The sequence below is a fragment of the Barbus barbus genome (assembly GCF_936440315.1).
Source record: "Barbus barbus genome assembly, chromosome: 27".
NCBI lineage: Eukaryota > Metazoa > Chordata > Actinopteri > Cypriniformes > Cyprinidae > Barbus > Barbus barbus.
In genome coordinates this window covers 22,366,397-22,391,014 of record NC_136755.1, presented here as the reverse complement: position 1 = coordinate 22,391,014, position 24,618 = coordinate 22,366,397, and the positions used below count along the sequence as shown (strand labels likewise).

Sequence of the window (24,618 nt, the reverse complement as noted above, 5' to 3'; positions counted from 1 at the left end):
ACACATTCTAGCCTGCAAACATGACTTTTTTTTGCGATGGGATGCATATTCATGCCCTTTGTACGCATAATGCAGAGACTTGAGCTTTAGATAGGACGGCCGCAGACACACACGCTTTCATGCACACAGATCCGAGGGCAGTGAGGCAGTGTTAGCGACACCACATTGCAATTGAATAATTCTGGAACCATCATGGCATCTTACGATGCAGAGCAGTGAATGAATAATACACAAATGCAGAATTACTCGTTTCTGTGATTAAACGCTAACGGATGAAAATGGAATGACATCAAATGCTCTTTGTATAACAAAATCTGACAAAGCTTTTTAAAAAGTTTTGTTTCCTAAACCAGCATCATGCAGAGTGGTGTCAACTGGCTCGGCACATAAAAGCGCCATCATAGGAAAACTATGTTTGACTGAACAACTATAATACCGCCATGCCTCTACACTAAGCTGCCACGGCTGAGGGTCACAATGTGGCACTAACAAAAACACATTCTGCTACTACAGTTTAAAGCAGGTGTTATTGTTTGCTTTCTATATGAATACATTAAAGGTAATGACACTACTGGCTAGATTTGCATTTCCAGAAGGAGGTTAGTCTTTTAAATATGCAACTAGCCAACTATATATGATTTGTTTTTGTATTTATTCTGGAATAAAAACAAAGATCATATTTAGTGTGACAGTATTAAACTTGAACTACTAAAAGCAAAGAACATCTGACTAAATCAAAAGAGCTAAACAGTGGCTTATAGCTAATATTACAACACAAACTAGATCAAATGTTTTGAATGGCTAACATAAGTCAGAGTAAGTCAATTGGAGATTTTAAAAGTTATCATAAAAAATACATGTAATTAAATGTAGTTAATGTTTTTGAAAGAAGCCTCTTATGCTCACAAAGGGCCAGTTTTACTAAACGGCAAATTAGCGCTAGAGTGCAATTCCAATAGAGCGCCGATGGGCGTGGAAACTTCTGCGGGTGATTTACTAACAACGTGCAAATTAAAGGGTAATATTATATTGTTTGGATAATGTGTTCTTCTGGCATTCAAGATCAATTAATATGTGTGGAAAAAATCCGCTCCCTTCGACCACGCACTCACTGTTCACTGAGGTGCCTCTCCCAGCAACAAATTGCATCCATTTCAAGAACAAAATAGTTTAAAGACATGCTTTTTTGGTCGTTAAATAATGGCGTAAATGCCAGTAATTTGACGAGCGCTAACGTTAGTTAATCTCGTTGCGTAATTCATTTGAATACTCTCCTCCCATAACTGTTGCGTTTGAAAAGGAAACTCCTAGAAATGCGTATTCAATAAGGTCAGGCGCAAAAATAACTGTCTACTATGCCTTTTCAGCGCTAATTCGTCACTGCACATCTTTAGTAAATCTAACAGTACTATTTTAATTCCAAAAGATGGTTTGCGCTGGCGCAAGCTGTTAGTAAAACTGGCCCTAAGTCAATTACTTGTGAGCACATCTGTTTTCCCCCATTGCATAAAAGAACATCTTTATTCACTGGGATGTAACACTTTTGTAGTCGGATTTAGGGAAGGATCAAAGCTTGAATTTGGCAGATTATTAATTTTCTAAACTGGCTACTACTAAAACACTTCATTATACAGCTTATGCATATGGATTAACCTATGGATTCTTCCGAGAGAGTGTGTACACCTTTGAACCTCATTTGTATCTTTTTAATGTTGTGCTTCACAATGGTAGTCATTCACTCACCCTGTCTTAAGGTTATCAATGGCCTCTTCCACTCCTCTCTGATTGTTCCGCACCATGTACTGATGCATGTTGGGGTAATTGCTCCGTATATTCTCCTCCGTACTTCCGTTTGGGACAGTGCCGAAGCGTAAAGGAGGATACTGCTCTGTAGGGTGCTGAAACTGAACACGACAGTAGAAGATACTTCATTAGGTTTCTGAAATATGAGATTACTGTGTAGGCCACTGAAATCACATAATTAATCATTTGGCTAACTATGATTGGAAACACTAAAGTGTGTGGTGGGTGTAAAAAGAATGAAAATTGAATCGTTTCATATGATTATAGGCAGATGATTTATTTGCATAATTCGGCTCCAACTGCTCCACACAAACAAATGCCTGGTTCAAATACAAGTGAGACCCATTTAAAAAGATTTATAGTGTGTATCCGTATCACTGCAATGTCAGTTATTGTTATAAAACCACAATTTCAGCTTCTATACAATTTCATGTCCAGTAAATAGGGATGTACTGATATTAAAATTGTGACATTTTGCAACTGATAACCATGATGCTATCTTTAACTAAAACTACTATAAAATGTAATTGAAGTAATTGAAATGAAGCTGAAATGAAACGAAACATAAATGCTAGATGAAAAATGTAAATGTAATCTTGAACAAAAATGAGAAATGTTGCCTTAGCACATTAGCATACTACATACTGAAAATGTTAATAAAAATAAATAACTAAAAAATAAAATAAAAATGATAAAAACACAACAAAATTACTTCACTAAATTAAAGTAATTAATTAATTATACTATAATAGTATAATCATAATACTATTATAAATCTGTACTTAATGTGCAAAATGAGTAATGAATAAACATTTTCCTTCAATACTTGAAAAAATAGCTAAAATAAATAGCTCAGAGAGGGTGCTGTTTTTACTATAATCTAATATCCCTTTAAGTTAATAATTGGTCATCTAAACAATTCAGTATCCAATAGTGGTTGATAAATTATAATAAATTATTATTAATTATAAATGATAAATAATTAGTTATAAATTACAACAAAATACCTTAATATAACAATTATTTTGTTCGCAAATTATCATACAAAATGTTTCCACACAAGTACAACCTCCATAAACTCGGCTCAACATAATAGCTAAAAAAGGGAAATTTGTTCCAAATTCACTGGTATTATTGTCTACCTTCTTATCACTGAGGCCAGACACAGTGTCGATGTACTCTTCTTGAATCATAAAAGCAGCCAGGTTAGCAGTGTAGCTGGCAAGGAAGATGACAGCAAAGAAAGCCCAGACCAGCACCATTATCTTACTGGTGGTGCCTCTCGGGTTTTCCACCGGAACAGAGTTATTAAACACCAGAGCCCATAGCAGCCAAATAGACTTCCCTATGGTGAACTTTGAACCTCCTGCCTCTGAGAGAAGAATAACACAGGAAGGCCAAATGAGGCATGTCTTATTATGACATACACAGTGATAACAGAGTAAAGGGAGACAACAAAAAGACACATGAGAAAAGAAGGAACACAGCTCGAGGTGAACTGTGGAACACGCTTACAATGATAATAACAATCTGTAAACAAGTCCTTCATTGCTGATTGCATCCATAAAAGAGCCTAGAGCAAAACCTTAAATATATAAACAACATACTCTTCCCACTCTGTAAGCTTCGGTTATATCCAACAGGGCTGAGGAACTCGAATATGAAGACAGTCACAGCTACCACAGACAGGCACATGACGAACATCATCACCCACACAGCTGGGCTGTATGGCTCTAAAATGGTGGGAAAAGTATAAAAATTAATGGATGGTAATCCAAACATCGTCATTACACCCCCCCCACCCCAAAATTGTGCCACACAAACTGTTAAAATCAAATGAGAAATTATCAGGCACCTTATTAAAATAAATTTCAGTCATTTTTTTAATGTTGGGATCCTTCAGAGGTATTTGCAGTGCAGTAGGTGCTACACGCAGCCAGTAACAACACAAGGTTTGACAAACTTTCTCACATTTTATCCTTCTTCTTGTTTAGGAATAATAACAGATATAATTTTTTTTCTTTTTATCTATTCATCTGATAACCCAATACATTTCACTTTTCATGCAGAAATCATCCATTTGTTGATGCTTACACAAATTGATTGTTAATCTCTATACAGAACAATTTAGATGAAATAAATGTTCTTTTTAGACTGGGGAAGATGTTCATAGTATGTTTTTATCTAAAAAAAAAAAAAATCAAGAACAATTTGATGATGACAAGATTGTCTAAACAATTAAAAAATGTTAATTGTTAGAGAGAGGCCAAGTTGGATTGCTACAAGATTATAAGGATCCTTAAAACACTCATTTGGCAGTATGCATAAAAAGCCAAAAGGCAATCTTTTTTTTTAATTATCTGAATAATTGCAAAGGCAACATTTAAAAGAAATATAACACTAAATCTAAAGTAATATGAAGCCTGTAGCTACTGGTACAGCATAGTACCGGCAAAATCAAGGTCAAGGGCTTGATTCCCCAGGAAAGGTACATACTGATAAACTGTATTACTTTGGAAAAGTGTATGCCAAATGCCTAAAAGTAAAAAAGAAGTCTGGTGCTCCCTCCTATTCCCTTACCAAGGAAAGCAGATGGTGACACTGTGCCATTGCTGCGAGAGACCATGACACTGATGCCAGTCTCCACAAAAGGAACAGAGAACTCCACAACCTCTGACCTCTCTTCATTAATAGTCAGGGAGCCAATCGCCATGTCGGCCCGCATGGACACCACCTGGTGGGGAAAGAGACTAATAACATTACAAACAGAGAAAGTGCATTTATAAAAGTGAAAAAGTTTGTCAAGATAGTAAGTAACCTTTATGGACTACTTAGTGAATTTGAATGCAGTTTAGTTCATACATTTAAAAAAATATTCAGTTTCGTTGTTTATAATTTATAAAACATTAGCTTGTATATTATGGTGCTTTGCCAGTGTCACAGTTTAAGACAAACATTTTTAATAAATGCTGCACCTGAATTCAGTGGACTTTGTGATAATAAAATCAAAGTGAACAAATAGTCGAGAGATAAAATGAGGGCCTGACCTCCCCGACCATTCCATTCCACTCTCCGTCTATGTTCTTTCCATGCCTGCCATTGGTCACCAAATAGAGGTCATAGGTGAAGCCCACTATTTTAGCCAGGCGCTTGAGAACATCAATACAGAAGCCTTTGCAGCAGTGCTTCATGGATTGAATGCCCTCAACAACCATGCTGTAATTGAAAAGAAGAAGAAGAGGAGAAAGACATAGAAAAGGAAAAAGAAACACAAAGGGGACAGTGATAAAAGAAAGAAATAATGTAGAAAGAAAGCAAAAGAAACTAAATGAACATCCCTGCTCAGAATTTAGTGCCGTGTCACCTAAGGCAAACACATATAATCTGAGGTCTATCAGCATAAAGAATAAGATTCTTTAAAGGAAATGGTCTGCTGTTTTAAAAACAAGCACTATTCAATAGAAACTGGAGCAGTGATTAAATAGGAAAAGTTCATTATTTATCGAAAGACTGTATGCCATAAATCACCCAAAAATCATTTTTGTATTAATTTTGCCTAATTGAAGCCATTGTTTAATGTTTTTTAGATTGTGGCTTGATTGTCATGACAATTAAAGGCAGGGTAAGCGATTTCTGGAAGCCAATGTTGATATTTGAAATCACCAAAACAAACACGCCCCTACCCCAAAAGGTTCTCTGCTCCTATTTTGATAGATCCGCCCCACATATATGTAGCCTACGCAACCCAGGCAATGATTAGTTCTGTGAAACATAAGCCGCTTTTCCACCGAAATTACTTGGAACAATATGTCTCAGGAAATTTTTTCCCCCAGACCTGTTGCTGTCTGCGTTTCCATCGCGGTCTAAACTACCGAGAAGATTAGGCAAATAGTCTGGTGACATAACATTAGGTCTGCGCGCGTTTCTTAATACCAAGCACGCAAATTCTGGACTTGCATTCTCGGTTAGTGTGGAGCTCACGTCTCCGACATCAGCGAAGCACATTTTCAAATAGGCTCTGTTTTTATAAATAAACCACAGATTTGAGTTTTAAACGACTACATTCTCGCCTGAAATGCACGCGTCCAGTGTAGGCAGACTTTAGCTGTTGTGGCACGCCACGTCCGGTGTAGATACGGTGTTACTCACCTATCGAGAAGAAACAAAGCAACCTCGGCGTCCAATCGCAGGCCTTCTGCTCCTTGAGTTCTCTCCAGCGCTGGAAAGCTGATCTGATATTTACACGGGTCCTACTTCTTGCCTTATCGTTCCGCAGATGTTTTCCTCTTTTGTTTTTTATCTGCCATCTCTATCTTTGTCGCTCGGCTCGGCTATTCACTGAACGCTCTCTCCTCCATATCATGAGTAGACACGCCCCCTACTGCTGATTGGCTACAAGTTTGTTTTGGTACTCGGCCCCGACTCAGTTTTCTAAAACGTTTTTGAAAAATTACATACCCTGCCTTTAAGCACATTTCCCTTTATTCTCATTATCATAACCCATAATTTTACATCTGATTATTTAGTGAATCACCACTGCAATAATTACTGTAAAATATACACTGGTGGCCAAAAGCTTTGAATAATTAAGATTTTTTTATATTTTTGAAAGAATTAGCGTATCCAATAAATCCTCACTAATTATGTATTTTTATAAAAAAACTACAGTAAAACAGAAATATGTAATGTGAAATATTACTACAATTTAAAGGGGTCATATGATGCTATTTTAAAGATCATTATTTTGTGTATTTGGTGTAAAAGAATATCTTGACATGCTTTAATGTTCAAAAAACACATTATTTTTCAAATACTGTACATTATTGTAGTTCCTCTATGCCCCGCCTCTCTCAAACGCATCGTTTTCTACAAAGTCCCTCCTTCCGGCAAGCACAGTCTGCTCTGATCAGCCAGCTGATACTGCATTGTGATTGGCCGAACACCACAAGCACGTGTCAGAAATGTAATGCCCCTTACCATACTCGCAAGCTTCATCTTTCAAAATAAATGTAAAGACAGTTAATAATGTCCTTAATTTTACCATTAGTTCAGGCCCGAAAGGGGAACAGAGTCGCGTGACAGACACAGTGATGATGCTCGTATATATTTGCAGAGCACAAGCCACGGTTAAGACAGCCGACTCCACTGTGATGTGAACCTGTCTCTCTCTCTCTCTCTCACACACACACACACACCTGACGCGTCTGTGCAAAACTCCTTAACTAATTAGTTTAACTCTTAAACTAATCACAAAATATACTTACAGTTGCTTTTGCTTTCGCATAGAAACACACAGCATCTCCCTGACATGGCTGCATCAACACTACTGCGGTTACTGAAACCACGCCTTCTTTCTTTGCGTGAACATTTGGGTGGCATTACGCAAATATTTCCACATCATGGCGTCGACATGTGGGGGCGTGTTTGAATGAACAATGGGGTGTTTTAGCCCGGTCTGGATCAGGCTTCTCTTTTAGAGAGAATAAATCCTTTTGTGGGAGACTTTGAGCTTTGTAACTCTGCAGATCGTATAAATACACAAACAGCTACATTACACACTAAAGACAAGGAAAACAAGAAATCGCATCATATGACCCCTTTAAAATAACGGTTTTCTATTTGAACTTCCTTTAAAATGCAATTTATTCCAAAAAGTAGCCATTACAAAATATAGTAGCAGCTTTATTTATTTATTTAACTAAAAAAATCCACAATTTGATATAATTAATATAGATATTAAATTTTTTATTTCTTTTAATGTTTTTCTGGTAATGAGAATATGTGAGGCAGATATGTTTATGCAATTAAATTATAATTGTTTATATATGAATTATAATGAAAATGTCTTGTAATTTTTTGTATTTATTAATTTATGCAAAATGTTGGTTGGTTAAACAAAATCATAATGTATCTAATTATATAAAGCTGATCTTTCTTTTGATTTTTGTGGTTAAATATGACCTGGGCTTGTTCTTGTGAAATTCGTCCAGGCGCTGTATGCTAGACCAGGAAGAATTCTGAGAAATTCTGCATTTAAATAAAGTAAATGAAGTAAAATGCTCTAACACAGAACCATCATTGATCAACCTCTTCCATTTCTACATGCATTTCTAATTTATTTAAATTCCATCAGTGCTAGTGACAGGACGGGGAATGAATGCCCCTGGGGTAATGTGAATGTAATTTGCAACATCTACATATTCACTGCCACATTTGCCAAAGTGATAACCTCAGAGGTTGAACATTTCCAGTCTAAAAATCCACAGAATGAACCTTGACCTGTTGTTGAGCGGCAGACGGCACGGCACAGAGTCTCTGATGCAGGAGCCTGTTCCAGGATCAGCAGGCTCTACGATGACGAACGGCCTCTCCTCCAGAGTAACCACACGCAAGTGCTGGGAGTCATCCAGAGGTTTGAGGAATGGGCCGTAACGGGACCATGGCGGGTAACGCAGACGCAGCACACCATTTTCCCAGCAACCTACCTACAACAATAACAAGATGCCATTAAAATGATACAAAACATTTCTGAGACCCCAGACACATGCAAAGTTTTTCATAATGGTACTTTGAAGAAGTTAAATGATTGGAGTTGACATCAGTTTCCTATTTGACATTCTCAAGACAGACTGTGGATGTAGTGCCAACTGTATCAAGTAAGAAACTGAAACTGAAGAACATTAAAAATTTCTGTCGTCCCAAGTGACAGCTATTTTACCTTTCATCAAGTCACGTAAATGCAAACCTTTCAAAGCTACTGCAGCATGGCACCTTTTTAACTTCCCAATCCCAAGTGTTAACCATCTGTCAGTGAACATGACAATTAAATATAATAAAAAAGACTTGCTCTCACTCGACAATAAATGATTGAATATTTTTTTGCAGCTCCACTGGCACGCTTGTGAAACCAGCCATTTCAAACTGTCAAAAACTGCATGAATGCCAAATACGTTCCTACAAAAATCTATTCTTTCTCATGGCTTATTTACATTTGCCAGGAAAATGCTGTATGCTGTATGCAATCATTTGCAATTGCCGCTCAATTGCATTCAAGTGCACTGCCCTGTAAACAATTTCCCTTTTGAGAGTAATTTAAAATAACAGACAAGTCATTGGAAAAACTGGAAAATTGTGAATTATACAGTAAAACATAAATAAGCATATAAAAACTAAAAGGTATGAACTGCCGACTAGTCATTTTTATATCTCTCAGTGCACAGTAAGTTGATCGTTTTGCTGCATTGTATCAAAAGTATATGCACTAAATATAGTATTGAATATAAAAATCAAGGATAGTTATTCTAATAAACACAAAATAAGTTATCAAACCAACTTAAAAATTACAATTGCAATGAATACAGCACCACTGAGACCTTGATTTTCATGACACAGCATATACAATACAATGCAATTTAAATAATTGTGTCAATGCAACTTTTGGGCTTTGCACAAAATGTATTGTAATGTAATGTGAATGTGCATATATTTATTCTTTGATGCACTTCAGTCCCTTCTGTATGCGACACGCGGTTCATTTCAAATGCATTCTTCACATTTAATTTATATTGCATTTAAATGGCAAGGCAAAATGTGAACTCACTTGGGAGCTGCATTTAAAACAGTTCAATGATAACCATGAATTTCTAAACACATTTAAGCATACTAATGGCTCCACCCCTACCTCCTCCCAGCCTCTTCCTGCAGTGTAGGAGATAACATCCAGGAGTGGATTTGCCAGATAACCGTCATTATTAAAGGAATAGTCCCGTCCAGATAGAGTTATGTTACTGAAGAACCTGCAGGAGGAGAAGAGGGAAAAAAGAGCAGGGTGATAAAGGAGGAGTCTGAGTGAAAGTGATAAAGAGAAGGAGAGAGAGCAGCGAGAGATAAAGAGTGATAGATGGGAGTTCCATTAGTCACCTCTCCACTTGGGGTGCTGTGTGTGATTTGTGCTGAATGCTTAAGGGACTCTTAAGCAAACCTTCTCTGCTGAACATTAAACAGAAATGACAACACTGAATCTCAATGAACAAAGAAATTCATTTACAGAATGGCCGAAAACTCAGGGTAAAACTACCTAACCAAATGAATGAATCAATGAATTAATAAATAAGAAGATCGACAGTATGGAAAGTAAAGCTGAATTAATAAATTAATTAATGAACAAGCTAAATTTTTAATGAAATACAAAAAAAGTTGATGAATGAATGAATAGCTAGGGTGAATGTACTGTATTTGTGAATGGATAAAAAATATACCGGAAGAAAGGGTAGACGAATGCATAGATGAATAAAAAGATGAAGGGTGCTGAAAGATGAACTTCAGGAATGTATAAATTAGGGAATGAAAAAGTAGAGAGAAAAAGATGGATGAACACACAGATAAAATATGAATGTGAGTAAAAAAGGATCAACTTCATGAATAAATGAACGAATAGGAAAAAAATGGGATGGATGACTGGATAAAAAATTAGTAGTTTAAAGGGTAAAAATAATGAATGAATGAAACTGTATGAACATTAAATAGAAATGACAAGACTGCATTGTTTGAAAACAGAAAGACCAAAAACTCACAGTATAACTGCCTAACCAAATAAATGAATCAATGAATACAGATGAAAAAAGACAATATGGACGGACAGACAGACAAACGGACGTAAGGAAGGAAAGAAAGGAAGAACTTAATGACTGAACGAAGTAACAAACAAGCAAAATTCTGAAAGAATGGATGAATGAAATATATATATATATATATATATATATATATATATATATATATATATATATATATATATATATATATTCTTTCATAGATTCATAGATTAATAAAAAATGAAGAGTACTGTAGGATAACCTTCATAAAAGTATAGTATATTATTAATAAGAGGAATTATTAGAAGAGGAACAGATGAAGGAATGGACAGGTAAAATAGAATCAAATTCATGAATAAAGGAACAAATAAGAAAAAAAGGGATTAATGATAAAAATTGAAGAATAGTTTAAAGGGTAAAATAGTGAATGAATGAATGAATAAGCAGATAGGAAAAACGTGGATGAATAGATAAATGACTAAAATAAATGTATTTATGGAATAAATTATGGGAAAAAAACAAATGAAAAATATTAATGTCAGATTAAATGAAATTTGTATTTATTTATTTTTTCACTGTTTATGAAGAAAAATTGTGATGGACAGATGAAAAATAAAACAAGGGTAAAGTCAAATTTTACAGAGGAATGAATCGATGAATCTATGAAAGAGGAACTGGGTGGATGGAGGATGAATGACATGCCCTAAGGCACCGCAGCCAAGTTTCCGATTGCGCTTTTATCGTACTTCCAGATCGGCGGCAGGACACGGCAGTCATCTCGCCAGTGGCTTGTTTTAAATATTCAGTGTTTGGAGCTCTTAGGATGCTGCAGAGATGCTCTTGTGAGTCGCCATGACAACTAGGAGCATGAGAGTAGCACCCAAACTCTGGAACAGACGGCAAACGCGAACATCGCGACAGAGCAATCTTTCTCCCCTGTGTGTGCGGAAGCTGCCCCTCTCGTTGGGCATTTGTCAGCAGTTTTCTTTTCACTGGTGATGCGATAATGGCCAGAAAAAAAGACTCTTTCAACCAGCTCGTTTTTCCCTTTTTTATTTTAGCCCGTCATTGCATGGGACACTAGGCTCGTTTTTATGAGACATGTCTCATAAGTCTTTCCACTTCTGTCTTTGGGAGAAATTGTACTTGATATCTGACCGATAATTTACATTAAGCTCTATATGAGAGATTATGTTCATTTCAAATCTCCGAGTGCAATGACAGCTAAAGCAGGCTTCTGGTTTAATGCCCCATTTAATAGAACGTGAGTGGTTTAGTTTAGTTTATTCCATTTATTTATACAGGGACAATGCACAACAAAAGTGTTGTGCCAGAGTTAGCTATAAAGCTAATTTGCATCTGCAGCCCCTGGGCAGGAAGTTGGTACAAAATTACAATGTTCAGTCAAAAACAATACAATACATACAACACATACAATATCACATCATACTCCATTAAATAAATAAAAAAATAAAGTCAATGATCACATATTTGATTTTCCTTAAGCCATACTTTAAACGTAGTTTTAAAAATACTAAATGTTGCACACTCTCTAATATAAACAGGTATTAAATTCCATCTTTCTGCTGCTCTAACTGAAAAAACTGATTGTTAAAAAACAGTTTTCTTAAATTTAGTTGAACAGTCACCTCTAACTGATGACCTAGTCTGCCTAATATTGTCCGTACAGAAAGTCACACATTGTTTAAGAGGTGGAGGTGCAAGATCATGAAATAATTTGTACATCAAACACACATCAGCAAAATTTTTTAAAAATTGTCAAACGTCAATCATTTATAATTTTTTAATAATATTGCAGTGATGATAACTCCTTTGCTTTTTAGCAAACATTTTCACAGCTTGTTTATAAATAGTATATAATGGTTTTAACGTAGTTAAACTTGTATGGGACCAACTTGTAGCATAGTAAGATAAATGAAGGAGAATCATTGTATGCATAAAAAGTTTAGCAGCAGCCACAGGTAATTGGTGCCTAATATTCCTGAAGATCATCAAGCTTGCTCTAGTACTTTTAGAAACCTTTTTAATGTTTTTTTATTATTATTATTTAAGTAGAATCCATAATCATACCCAAATATTTAAAATTCTCAACAATATTTATTACCTCTCCTTTAACTAAAATATCTGGATAACACTCATCAACTTTCTTGATCGAAAAATACATTCCCAGTTTTACTCACATTAAGAGTGAGGCTAGAATGACATAGCCAATCTGAGACTTTGTTCAATGCAGCAGTAAGTTTGATAGCAGCTTGTTCTTTTGTCTTAGCATACGTATAAACAACTGTATCATCTGCATACATCTGAACCTGGACCTCTGAACAAACTGTAGGCAGATCATTAATGTTTAAGCCGAACAAAATTGGTCCAAGAACTGACCCCTGTGGGACTCCAATATTACAGTCAAGAAATGGTGAGCATGCATCATTAATTCTTGTACATTGTTTTCTTAAACTTAAGTATGACTCCATCCATGTTAATGTATTAGTAGAAAAATTAAACCTTGATAATTTAGATAAAAGAATATTATGATTAACGGTACCAAAAGCCTTTTTAAAAACAAGGAAAACAGCACCAACAACACCTCCCCTATCAAGACTGCATTTAATTTGTTCAACGAAATAATTCGCTGTCTCTGTAAAGTGATGTGCCCTAAATCCAAACGGCATAGGATATAATAAAAAAATTACCAAGATGTAAATGCTCTACTAACTGATTACAAACTACCTTTTCAATTACTTTAGAAACAAGTGGTAGAACACTGATAGGTCTATAGTTAGTTACATTAGCAGAATCACCAGTCTTAAATATAGGTGCTATTACTGCTGACTTCCAGGCACTTGGAAAATAACATTGTTTTATTGACAAATTAACCAGGTGAGTAATAGGTGAACTAAGAATTGAACTAAGGTGAACTAAGTATTTGCATACTTTTTAACAAATACAGAATCACAATCAAAAACATCTTTGGCCCTAGAACTCTTAAGTTGGCTTAAAAGTTTTATTAAATGGGACTCAGAAATATTAAAAACAGTAACATCATGATTTGGTAATATAATATCCTTGCTTCTCACACTAATTCTTTGTGTTAAATCTTGAACCGAATCTATAAAAAAAATTATTAAATACACTAGCAATTTGATGCTTATCTTGAATTAAACTTCCATGAACTTGTAATTCAATGCCTTTATCGTTTTAATTATTTTCTTTCGTATTCTATTGATATTCTCCCATACTTCTCTACTACTCCCCTTTGCATCATTTATAAGGTCAATAAAAAAAATTTGCTTTCGCTTTTCTCAACTCCTTTACAACTTTATTACATAATTGTTGAAATGTCCTTCTATCATGAGCTAACCCTGATTTAAGCGCTATTTTTAAAGCATGGTCCCTCTGTCTCTTTAAGTTCCATAATTGTTCATTTAGCCAAGGTAAATTCTGCTTCTTTCTAGAAAAAGTGACATTGCTTAGCCGGTATTGCTTAGCCAAACTTCATTCCTCTGGCACTCTAAACAATTTTAGAAATACAAAATGGAGCTCTGTTAATTTTTCATGCACACTCAGAAATCGCTCTTAAACTTCTACGATCCGTCACACATGATATCTGCCACGGATCGGCAATTAAAGAAACCGTCCGATCCAGTGTAATTAATTTTTCCAGCGCTCAATTCTAGAGTGCAGTGGAGAGCGTGACAATCTTAACAACCTCGAGTCGGCAATGCCAGCACTCACACTTCCCTCGTTCCCTCGCTCTAGACCCCTGCAAGGTTGTCATAGCAACACAGCCATTGACATTACATGTGTTCCGCTAATGCCTTACATTGTGGGGTGAACAAACAACCTAAAGCACAGCACGGAGCGGAATACAGATGTCACTTGTGTCATCACAATGAAGACGAGAAAGAGAGAGGCAGGAAAAAGGAAGCGTGAGCCTGACACAAAATGGAAACGTAGCAGTGATGTACTGTCACACGGAATGTGAAATGAAAAGGCCTGGAGACACAAGGAAGAGGAGGCAGGGGGAAAAAGTGTGTGACGCACACACACCAGGACAGGATAAGGAGAGATGTGGAATGTTTAAACATCAGAGGGGTGTTTAAACATCAGAAACATTTGAGGGGATTTAATGCATCCATTAAAGCAGCATTAGTGTGGTGATGAGCAGAGGCACTGCCCTCTGCAGCTGTGTGTGTGTGTTTGAAAGAGACAGTATCTCAAAGCAGTATCGTTGTGTACAACAGCAATATGGTTACCCTATGAGTGAAAGTCATAAAGAGATAGGATGTTCCAAAGCCTAACAAGACCTAGACAGCATTTCTGGGGTTCAAAACGTTCAAAAAGTTAATTGAAATGACCAAAAATACTGTCTCCGTAAGAATGTTCAAGCTCACCCATGATGCCTAAAATGTAAGAAGGAACATTCAAATATGCCTACTAAATTTCGAAAAAACACCGTCTAGGAATGAATGTTCGCGCTCAAGGGTGATGCCCCAAAAATACTTTCTAGGCAAATTTAACATGCCTATCATGCTCAAAAAGGGCCTCTAGGTTTATCTAGACAGGAACAAGGTGCAATGCAAGACCCAAGTGCAATGGTCACTCAGATCCATCTAGTGCATTTTTACATTCAACAACGGAAAATCAGTGCAATGGAATGCAAAAGAGTTCTGTTTGAACTGTCCCTAACGATGCCCAAAATTTTTGTCTATGAACATTCAACATACATATTCTACCCAAAAAATGGGCAGAATAGGTATTTTTGGGCAGAATAGGTATTCTGGGTTGGAGCATTCAAAGACATCCATTTTGCCCAAAACTGGTTAATGTAGGAATGTTTGAAAGCACCGATGATGTAACATTTGCATGTGCCAAATACTTAAAAATGTGTCTATGATCCCCAAAAATGTTTGGCTAAGGACAAGCAATGTGCCCAAGCTGGCCAAAAATGGAGTTTGTAGTAACTGTCTAGGTTGGAGTCTTCAAACACATCATGGCCAAAAAAAGCAGCCAATTTAGAAGCATTCAAATGTGCCTGTGATGCCCAAAAAGGCCTATAAGGTTATCTAAAGCTGTCTTGGCAGGAACACTCTACCAATGCCTAAAACTGCTGTCTGTGAACATCGCTGTATATGAAAACTACTGCTTAAAGGGATAGTTCACCAAAAAATGAAAATTCTATCATTAATTACTCACCCACAAATTAAGATATTTTGATTAAATCTGAGAGCTTTCTGACCCTCCACAGACAGCAATGCAACTGACACGAGGCCCAGAAAGTTAGTAAGGATATTGATAAAATAGTCCTATGACATCAGTCGTTCAACCTTAATTTTACGAAGCTACGTGAATTCTTTTTGTGTGCAAAGATCACACAAATAATGACTTTATTTGACAAATTTGTATTTTTTTGTGTGATTTTTGTTTATGAGAGTACGACACATGCGTGTGCATTCCTCTGCTCAGCATCACACAAATGCATGGTACTGTCATGAATCCCCATCCAAGACTGATAGGGAAGAGAAGATATTGTCATTTATTAATTTTAGTAATTTATTTTTGCTTTCTTTGCACACAAAAAGTATTCTCATAGTTTCATAAAATTAAGGTTGAACCACTGATGTCACATGGACTGTTTTATCAATGTGCTTACTACATTTCTGGGCCTTAAAAGTGTGAGTTACGTTGCTTTGAATGCAGGGTCAAAAAGCTCTCGGATTTCATAAAAAATATCTTAATTTGTGTTCCGAAGTTGAACAAAGGTCTTATAGGTTTGGAATAATATGAAGGTGAGAAATTAATGACAGAATTTTCATTTTTGGATGAACTAACCCTTTAATGAAATATAGTAGGTCACAGCCTTCAAATATATCTATAAATTCCAAAAAATTGTCAATTTAGGAATGTCTGAAAGAACAGATGATGGAACATTTGCACTTGCTCACAATGCCTCAAAACTGTGGGATACTTCAAGTGCATCAAATGTATGGTGCCCAGAAATGGTCTATGTAGAAATATTTGAAAGCGGTTGCAATGCAAAAAACAAAACAAAATCCAGGTAGAAATGTTCAAATGTATGACAGCCAAAATGGCAGTCTAAGAATGTGCAGCTGCCAAAAAAAATATTTGTAAAAACAGTAGAATGCTTAAAATACATCTAAAATGCCCAAAAATGTTTTACATATGACTGTTAAAATACACCCATGATGCAGTTTGAATGAAGTCGTGATGCCCCCAAAAAATTAATCTGTGAAAATGTTGAATGTACCCATGATATTTGCTAAATTTGATCCCAAAAATGGTCTGGGTGGGAATATTTGAATGCACCTATGCAGAAGAGAAGAAGCCTATGCAGGACAATTCACACACATTAATAATGCTACAAAATTAAGAATATTTGAAAGCACCCACACAGGAAAGTTTCAATGTGCCTGTGATATCAAATTAAAAAAAAGTCTAGATAAGCAGCTCACAACCAGAGAGAGAGAGCGAGAGAGAGAGAGAGAGAGAGTGAGAGAGAGGAAGTTGGCAAAGTTGGCTGAAGACGTCAATACTGCTGCGACATCCTGCACAGACAGCATGAGTTAATAGGAGGAAGTGGGCGTAAGAGTGAGCGAATGAGGGATGGAGCAGACCTTGAGTGAGTGAATGAGTGAGAGTAAGATTGAGTTTGAGTGTGTGTGGGTGAAGGCGGGTGGCTGCAAGATCAGTTCCATTGGTGACAGTCTGTGATATTTCCCCCTGCATTCGGCGCACCATAACCAATTATCCTATTTACATGCAAAATGACACCACATACGTGCCTCTTTAGAGCCGCCCGCAGGGGCAAGATGAGAGCGGAGACGAAAAATGAAGGGATGAGACAGTGGGGGCAAACAAAAGGGTAGGAGAAAAGGAGGGGGACAGGAAAGAATGAGTCCGGGAGAGAGCGAAGAGTATGAGATAAAGAGATGGAATTAGAGTGGGGACAGTAATGTCGACATGATGAGAGAGGAGAGTTATTATGAAAGAGTGCAAGGACAGAAAAATGCACTGGCATGAAAGAGTGGGAGGACGTGAAAAAGAGGCAAAAAGAATGACAGAAATATGAGTCGGGGGATTTGAGAGACTAAAAGAAAGCAAAACAATGAGAAACGAGAGAGAAAACGGCCCAAAAAGAGGGTGAAAGGGTTGAGAGGAGAAAGGCGATGAAGGGTGAATAACAGTGGGCAGGAGTACAGGTGAGCATTCATCACACTCCATTAACTTAAGCAGTAACAAAAAGTTAGCAGTAGGGGGCAACAGGTCTGTTGCAATATGCTTACTCATAGTAATGCCAGCGCTCTCGTCTCCTGTGCCAGCCTCTAATGACTGATTTAGGAACAGCTCTCCGCGCATCTTCTTCCATATTTAATCTGGAGTGACTGCATTATACTGTTCCCAGAGCAGACGTCATATGATGCAATGGTCAGAGACGAATCTGTATAACATACAGTAACCGTACGTGTAATCTGTGAACTGGGGCCATTGATTGGACTGCAGATAACGCTGGAATACAATGAGGACAAAGAAATATAAATCAAAGCAGTATTTCATTATTTCATCAACTCAAAAGTGGATTGTAGATGAATCCTATTCAGACTAGAAGCTGTATTGTAACTTTCCATTATCCAGCTGACCACCATTATAATAATCAATTCAATTTCACTAATACATGACCACAAGCTCAAAGAATGTGTGGTTCATATGGCTGGGTATGTTCAAAGATTTTTTATATCGATACCGATACCTTGAGTTCGATACCGGTTCCTGAACGATACTTTTTTCGATACCAATTTTATTAAATCAGTTTTAACAAGATTACATTATCTCAAAAAACTTTATTTTTTTCAGCTTGTTGACATTTATACAGACTCACAGGGTGCTTTCACATCTGTAGTTCGGTTCATTTGGTCCGGACCAAAGGCAAAAAATTATACATTGTAGCTATTTTAGCCGTTTTGGTTCCTTTTCACACCACACTGTTTGCTCTGGTCCGAACCAGCTGAAACGAACCAAAATGCAGTCACGTGACAACATCCACTTCACTTGTTGGCTAGATGTGTCTTTGAACCCATTCCCTAAACTGCTTTTCGATTAGTCAGAAAGAGTGTGCGGGAAAATTCCAACGGTGCTCCCGGAAGTAAACAAAGACAGGAATAAAATGTAGCAGACAGCACACTGCTATTACATTATTATTACAAATTTCTATGAGGCTCCGCACCTCCTCACAACCCCAAGTTTGTCCGCGACCTACCATGCTAAACTGCAAACTGTCAACAAACACTTCCTGATCGCATAATGCACAGCGCAGCTGACTACGGCAGCTGGTTTAGTCCAAAAATGCGCAGTTCTTTTTGCAGTTGGGTCTGTTTGAGGTCATATCGTGTTTTCACCACAAACGAACCGCTCCAGGGTTCGTTTGAAAGCGTGCCGAGACCACCTCTTCAAGGAGGTCTCGGTACGCTTGTTTGGTCCGCTTTTGGTGCGCACCCGAGTGCGATTGCTGCATTCTCACCTGCCCAAACAAACCGCACCAAGAGGGAAAACGAACTCTAGTGCGATTCAACCGAACTAAATGAGGCAGGTGTGAAAGCACCCAAAGACTCATTTTCTGAGCCACTGCACAAAGGAACAAAATATATCCAACGCAATAAATCAGTGCAAATAATTTTAATAAAGCTCAAATAGTTTTCAGTTTACACTAGTGCGTGTTCGTTTTAAAATGCATAGCTCAGACAGAATCATAATTTCTATTCATTTATTCTAGATTGTTAAAGACTTCAAAAAATTTAAAATCTTTATCCACTTTCATAAGTGGGTGTTTTATTTTCTTTCACCATATGTTTTATTGTTATTAAATTATGTGTAGTAGTATGTCTAATTATTTAAATGCATAAAAACTACTTAGTTTATTAAAATAGCCTTATGAAATGTTTTATTTTTCCTCAGAAATTCTGTGTTCTGTATCTGGTTTTCAAATGAGAAAAAAAAGGAGTTTTAATCATTTTAATAGTAGCCTAGTAGTAGCAGTATGTGCACTCTGCTGAACAATATTAATATATTTCTGCAGCAGTGTCTTCCAAGTTAAACCAAACTTTTATTTTGACGGGTTGCCACGAATACCTTTACAGTTCTGTGTGTATATGATATGATGCAAGTTTTACTCAAATCAAACGGTAAAATGCTCATGGAGTGACTCTCAGAGCAGTTCTAGAGATGTTGTTACGTACAGTGAAACAAATAATGGTATATTATTCTCTCTCAGAGCAGTTCTAGAGATGCTCATTACGTACAGTGAAACAAATAATGGTATATTATTTAAATTGTAAGGTCATTTAATGAGAACCTAATGAGAATCCCCATTGAAAATAATGAGAATTACAAATAAACTCAAAAGTCAAATATCCTGATATATCGCTGTAATGAGAAAGTGGAAGGAAAATATGGTTATGTCACAGTGTCACAATATTAATAGTCCTAAAAATAGGCAATATGCAAAGTATAATTTCTTATTTTTTTGTTTTGATTTTGGAACTGAAATATGATCCGGACAACCATTAATTTAAAAAAAATTAAATAATTAGAGAACAAAAAATGTACTCTGTGACTAACCTACAAAAAGCTATGCAGAATGTGCTAATGGTGTCATATTCCCCCACTGCTTAAATCCAATATGAGAAGAATGAAGACCGGATATGAGTTTATTCAAATCCACTTTGCAATGATTTCAAAATACGGAAGAAAACAATTAAGTGAGGGGGAAACAATGGAAAAGACTGTACGAAAGCACTCATAAAGGATCTATAGATGTGATTCCATGCTCAGCGCTAATTAATAGAGATCAATGGGAAAACCTTGAGCAAAATATAGCAGCAGCTCTTAAAGGCTGTCCGTTTGCTCTCTGAAGGAATAGATGTTGCAATACTTTGAGGTAGAGAAGCAAATCCCTTTTCAGGCGAAGAGTAGAGAAATTAATGTTAAAATATGGATCATTTTGGTTACACCTTGTAACATTTGGACCAATCAGACACACAACTATTTGTTATATTTAACAAATAATCTCTTATGCCCCCTCACCTAACCAAAAGACCAACTATGAGGGTCTGTGGACCCTTCCCCCCGAAATGCATCTAACACCTAAGAAGGCAGAACAGGTCTCTGGTTCCATGGCAACCCATCTGATAACACTTGTTTTATTGCTCAAAGGAATGCGGGAGCTCACTTCTTTTCCGCTTAGGAAAGAGACATGGACTCTTCTCTAATTAATTCATAGAAAAACCTGTCTTTGAATGAACACACATATCTTCAGGTCATTGTGTATATTATTACTGTTCCTTGCGGCCTTGTCTTTCCATTCAACCAAAGCTCCTCGGACCTCAGCAGATCTCTTTCTTAACTCTTTTTCCACTCTAGACTGCATTCCGGACACTCGTCACAACCAAATGCATTGCAAGTATTGTACATTTAACTAAACAAAACAGAGCTTATTAGTACAAGTTATAGACCCCGTTATAAACGGCGCTGATGGTTTTACTCAGGTGGTTAAATGACTTTCCATAACTGCATTCTCTGGTTTTCCTGATGGTTTCATCCATCAGCTCTCATTTGCCCTTTCCCCATGAATGAGTGATTGTACGTATGTATGTTTGTTTGTTAGACTAGTTTGCGTTAGTGTTTAGTTAATAAAAGTTGTACGCGCAAATTACATGAGTTTCTGGTTCTGCCTTGCAAATGAAATGTCTCTTTACGATTTTGACCCTCGTTACATGCTCTAATGCATTAATAGGAAAGTATTTCCTGTGGCCAAGGAAATATCCTTTCTTAGAGTTGATACGAACGTGCACTGAATGTTCGATGGATGGACAGATCAGTTGATGGCAATTTAATTCTGCTACAGTTATCACTGTCAGCCGATATAAATAATTGTAATTAATCATAATTAAATGTAATTATTTATATACAATTCCCTTTTGAGCTTATAAATTGGCAGGCCCCAGCATAGAGCCATGTGCGGTCTCCCCAGCCTGGGTAGATGGCTCCTGACCACTGGAGTTTAATACCACTGGAGTTCATCTTCACGCAACCCTGGAATTTACCATCATGGAAAGGCCCTTGCTCAGACATTTCGCTCTTCCCGCTCCCGGCAGTCTCTGCATCTTCATCTATGGATTGTGGCCTGCAGTTCCACTGCAGCCCACAGGGCCAACAGGCCCCACTTTACACCCAGCCATGTGCTTACTTAGGAGAGAGGACTCTCTCAACCCCAACAGAGTCAAGAACAACCTCGGAGTTTCAAGAGATTGCAACTTTGGCCATCGAATGGAACCATCCAGACCTTCTTCAGAAGCTTCACAGGACTCTCGTTCTCGTTGCAAGTATCCAAATGCAAGTATCGTTCCCTGCACCACACAGGTTTGTTGTAAGCTATCGTATACTGTGCTTTGAATTAGAGACTGATGGATCTTTCAGATGGTCAACTCAGCCTCATTTCCCCTGTTTCTGTCTAGTTTCATTAATCCAGTCTCACTTACCCTTCTAATGTACCATGCATACGTGATGTGTGTGTGTGTGTGTGTGTGTGTGTGTGTGTGTATATATATATATATATATATATATATATATATATATATATATATTGTGACGAGTCGGCTGCCTCCGCCCTGTCCATCATCACCACCCCGTCCCGTATTCGCCGCCCTTCACCAGGCTCCCGACGGGAGTGGGTGTGTGAGAGAGGAGGGGCGCTGAAACAGCCAGGGCTGGCGGCGTGTGATGAGGCGCACCTGATGTGAATAGAGCCTCATCACCGCCGCCGTTAAATGCCGAGCGCGCCTCTCCTCGGGAGACCGGTCTCTTCCCCCGTGCATGCACGCTGGTGTTCTCGTGGGTCCAGGAAGGGTGCGTTGAGGAGGACTGCCACACCCGTTAGGCGGCTGACGGGCCAGGATGCCGGGCCGTCGAGTCCCCCAGAAGCGCCGGGAACCAAGGAGATGGAAGGAGCCGCGCACGAGACGCCGCCGCCACTCGCTCCCGGCCCCGAGAGGGGAGCGCGTGCGGCCACCGGACTCCGCCCCTTCCCTGGACCCTTCCCTTCTGAACACTACCTTCCTGCACAAGCCCCGCGGCACAACGAGGACACCAGATTCCCCGTTTATTTGGACACTTTTTCCCCTTTGGACACGTTATTTTATCCCTTATTGTTTAATAAAAACCTCTCCGAGGCTTCACGCCACGCCCACTGTGTCTGTCAATTGCTCCTCCCGCCACAATATATATATATATATATATGTATGTGTTTGTTTAGTCTAGTTATGTGTTTGTGATTTAGTTAATAAAACTTTGTGCACAATAGATATGAGTATTTGTTTCTGATTCCCTGCGTCCAACAAAGTCAATTTAACGATTTCGATCTTGTTACATGCTCGGAGTAGTACTGTACCTTAAAAAAAGGGTATTTCTCTTACACTGGAAATTAAGATTTCTTTCAATTCATAAATAATCAATACTGAACGTTCACTAGACGACCTGGTCAATTGATTGTACTGTCAATTCTGCTTTATCGAGCTAATTCTGTTAACTTATCCAAATATTATAATTAATTATAAAAAGTTATGATTAATTAATAATATTCCCCCTTGAGCTAAGATTACTACAACCTAGTATGCAGATGTCACATCAAACTAAATCTGATGATTGATAACGGTCCTTGTAAAGTGGGCTTGAGAGAACGCTCAGTATGAAAATGAACCGGCAGGGTCAGCTAACCTAACCTGATGGCATGTTTAAGTGATTGACTTTTAAAGGTGGTTAAAAGATTTATGATTCTCTCAGTTCATGCCTGAGTGACATGAACACTTCCCCCCACCATAAAGACTAGTCAACGGTGCTGTTTGAGGCCAGAGTTTTTTGGAGATTGAGTGATTTGTGAGAAACATGACTGACAGGCAGCAAATCCCTGCAGTATGGGCTGTCAAATACAAATCAAACACAGGTTAAGGGTGTGTGTGTGTGTGACTGAACACATGTGGTCTCATTGGGGTGATGGGTGAAAAGAGACCCAGGAAACAGACAACACAGGTTTTTGATACAGTCATCACAGTCGCACTGCTGCAAGAGGTGAAACAGGAACTCGTTAGAATTTTTTTGTTTTGTTTTGCTTTTCGTGATGTACCCGGTTTAGGGCCATTTCCTCTAACAGTACAAAGTCAATGCAGTGTTCATACATAATTAACAGCAGTGATGCACGCCCTGAAATAAAGATTTCAGTTTGTGTTAGGAGTCTGTGGGGAGATATATTACAACAGAAATGTAATAAATATTTATTAACAAATGAATGCTTTAAACATTTTGAGTGGAATGAGTGAGGACTACATTTGGGTTAGTACTTTTATTCTTTCAAATGCAGCTGGAAATTTTTCTCCCTGCACAATTATGTGCAGATCATGGTTAAATAAATACTTGTTCATGATTTTATAAAGACATCATAAAATTAAAATACATGATTTGTGGACCCAAGTTTTAGCTTACACTGAAAATAATTTGGTGGTAAATCTACTTTCATCCAGAAACAGCTAGTAAATTTCACAAATAATTAAGAGAGACGTTCATGTAACATATTAAATTAATCATGAAATGTTTAAGTAGAAAGACTGAAATAGCATTTTCTTGTAAAACATACTTCAATAAGCCTTTTATTTAAAACTTAAAAAAAACAATAACCTTAATATGCAAGTGTACTCCTAAATGTTGACAGAATTTACTTTTAGTGGATATCTGCATTTATTTACAGTCTTTCTCTGCTGAAAAAAGACTAAAACCTGAAACACAATCTTAACCCAATCTAATTCATACTACAAAAAGAAATAAGTGAAGTGACATACTGCCAAGTATGGTGACCCATACTCGGAATTCGTGCTCTGCATTTAACCCATCCAAAGTTCACACACACACACCATGAACACACACCCGGAGCAGTGGGCAGCCATTTATGCTGCGGTGCCCGAGGAGCAGTTGGGGGGTTCGGTGCCTTGCTCAAGGGCACCTCAGTCGTGGTATTGAGGGTGGAGAGAGCGCTGGACATTCACTCCCCCCACCTACAATCCCTGCCGGCCCGAGACTCGAACCCGCAACCTTTGGATTACAAATCCAACTCTCTAACCATTAGGCCTCGACTTCCCCTTGGCAG

At 37.6% G+C, this 24,618-nt stretch overlaps 1 protein-coding gene across 1 annotated transcript in view; it reads right to left on the bottom strand.

The window, feature by feature from the left end:
• LOC306847458 (uncharacterized protein) overlaps window positions 1-24,618 on the bottom strand; it is a gene marked incomplete at both ends in the record, with an annotated part of 71,252 nt that overhangs the window by 13,944 nt on the left and 32,690 nt on the right. Inside the window, 7 exons of the mRNA XM_079381405.1 lie at window positions 1,744-1,904; window positions 2,946-3,175; window positions 3,411-3,536; window positions 4,384-4,537; window positions 4,851-5,019; window positions 8,083-8,288; window positions 9,485-9,599. Coding sequence (XP_079237531.1) covers window positions 1,744-1,904; window positions 2,946-3,175; window positions 3,411-3,536; window positions 4,384-4,537; window positions 4,851-5,019; window positions 8,083-8,288; window positions 9,485-9,599 — 1,161 coding nt within the window. The remainder of the gene's footprint in view (window positions 1-1,743; window positions 1,905-2,945; window positions 3,176-3,410; window positions 3,537-4,383; window positions 4,538-4,850; window positions 5,020-8,082; window positions 8,289-9,484; window positions 9,600-24,618) is intronic.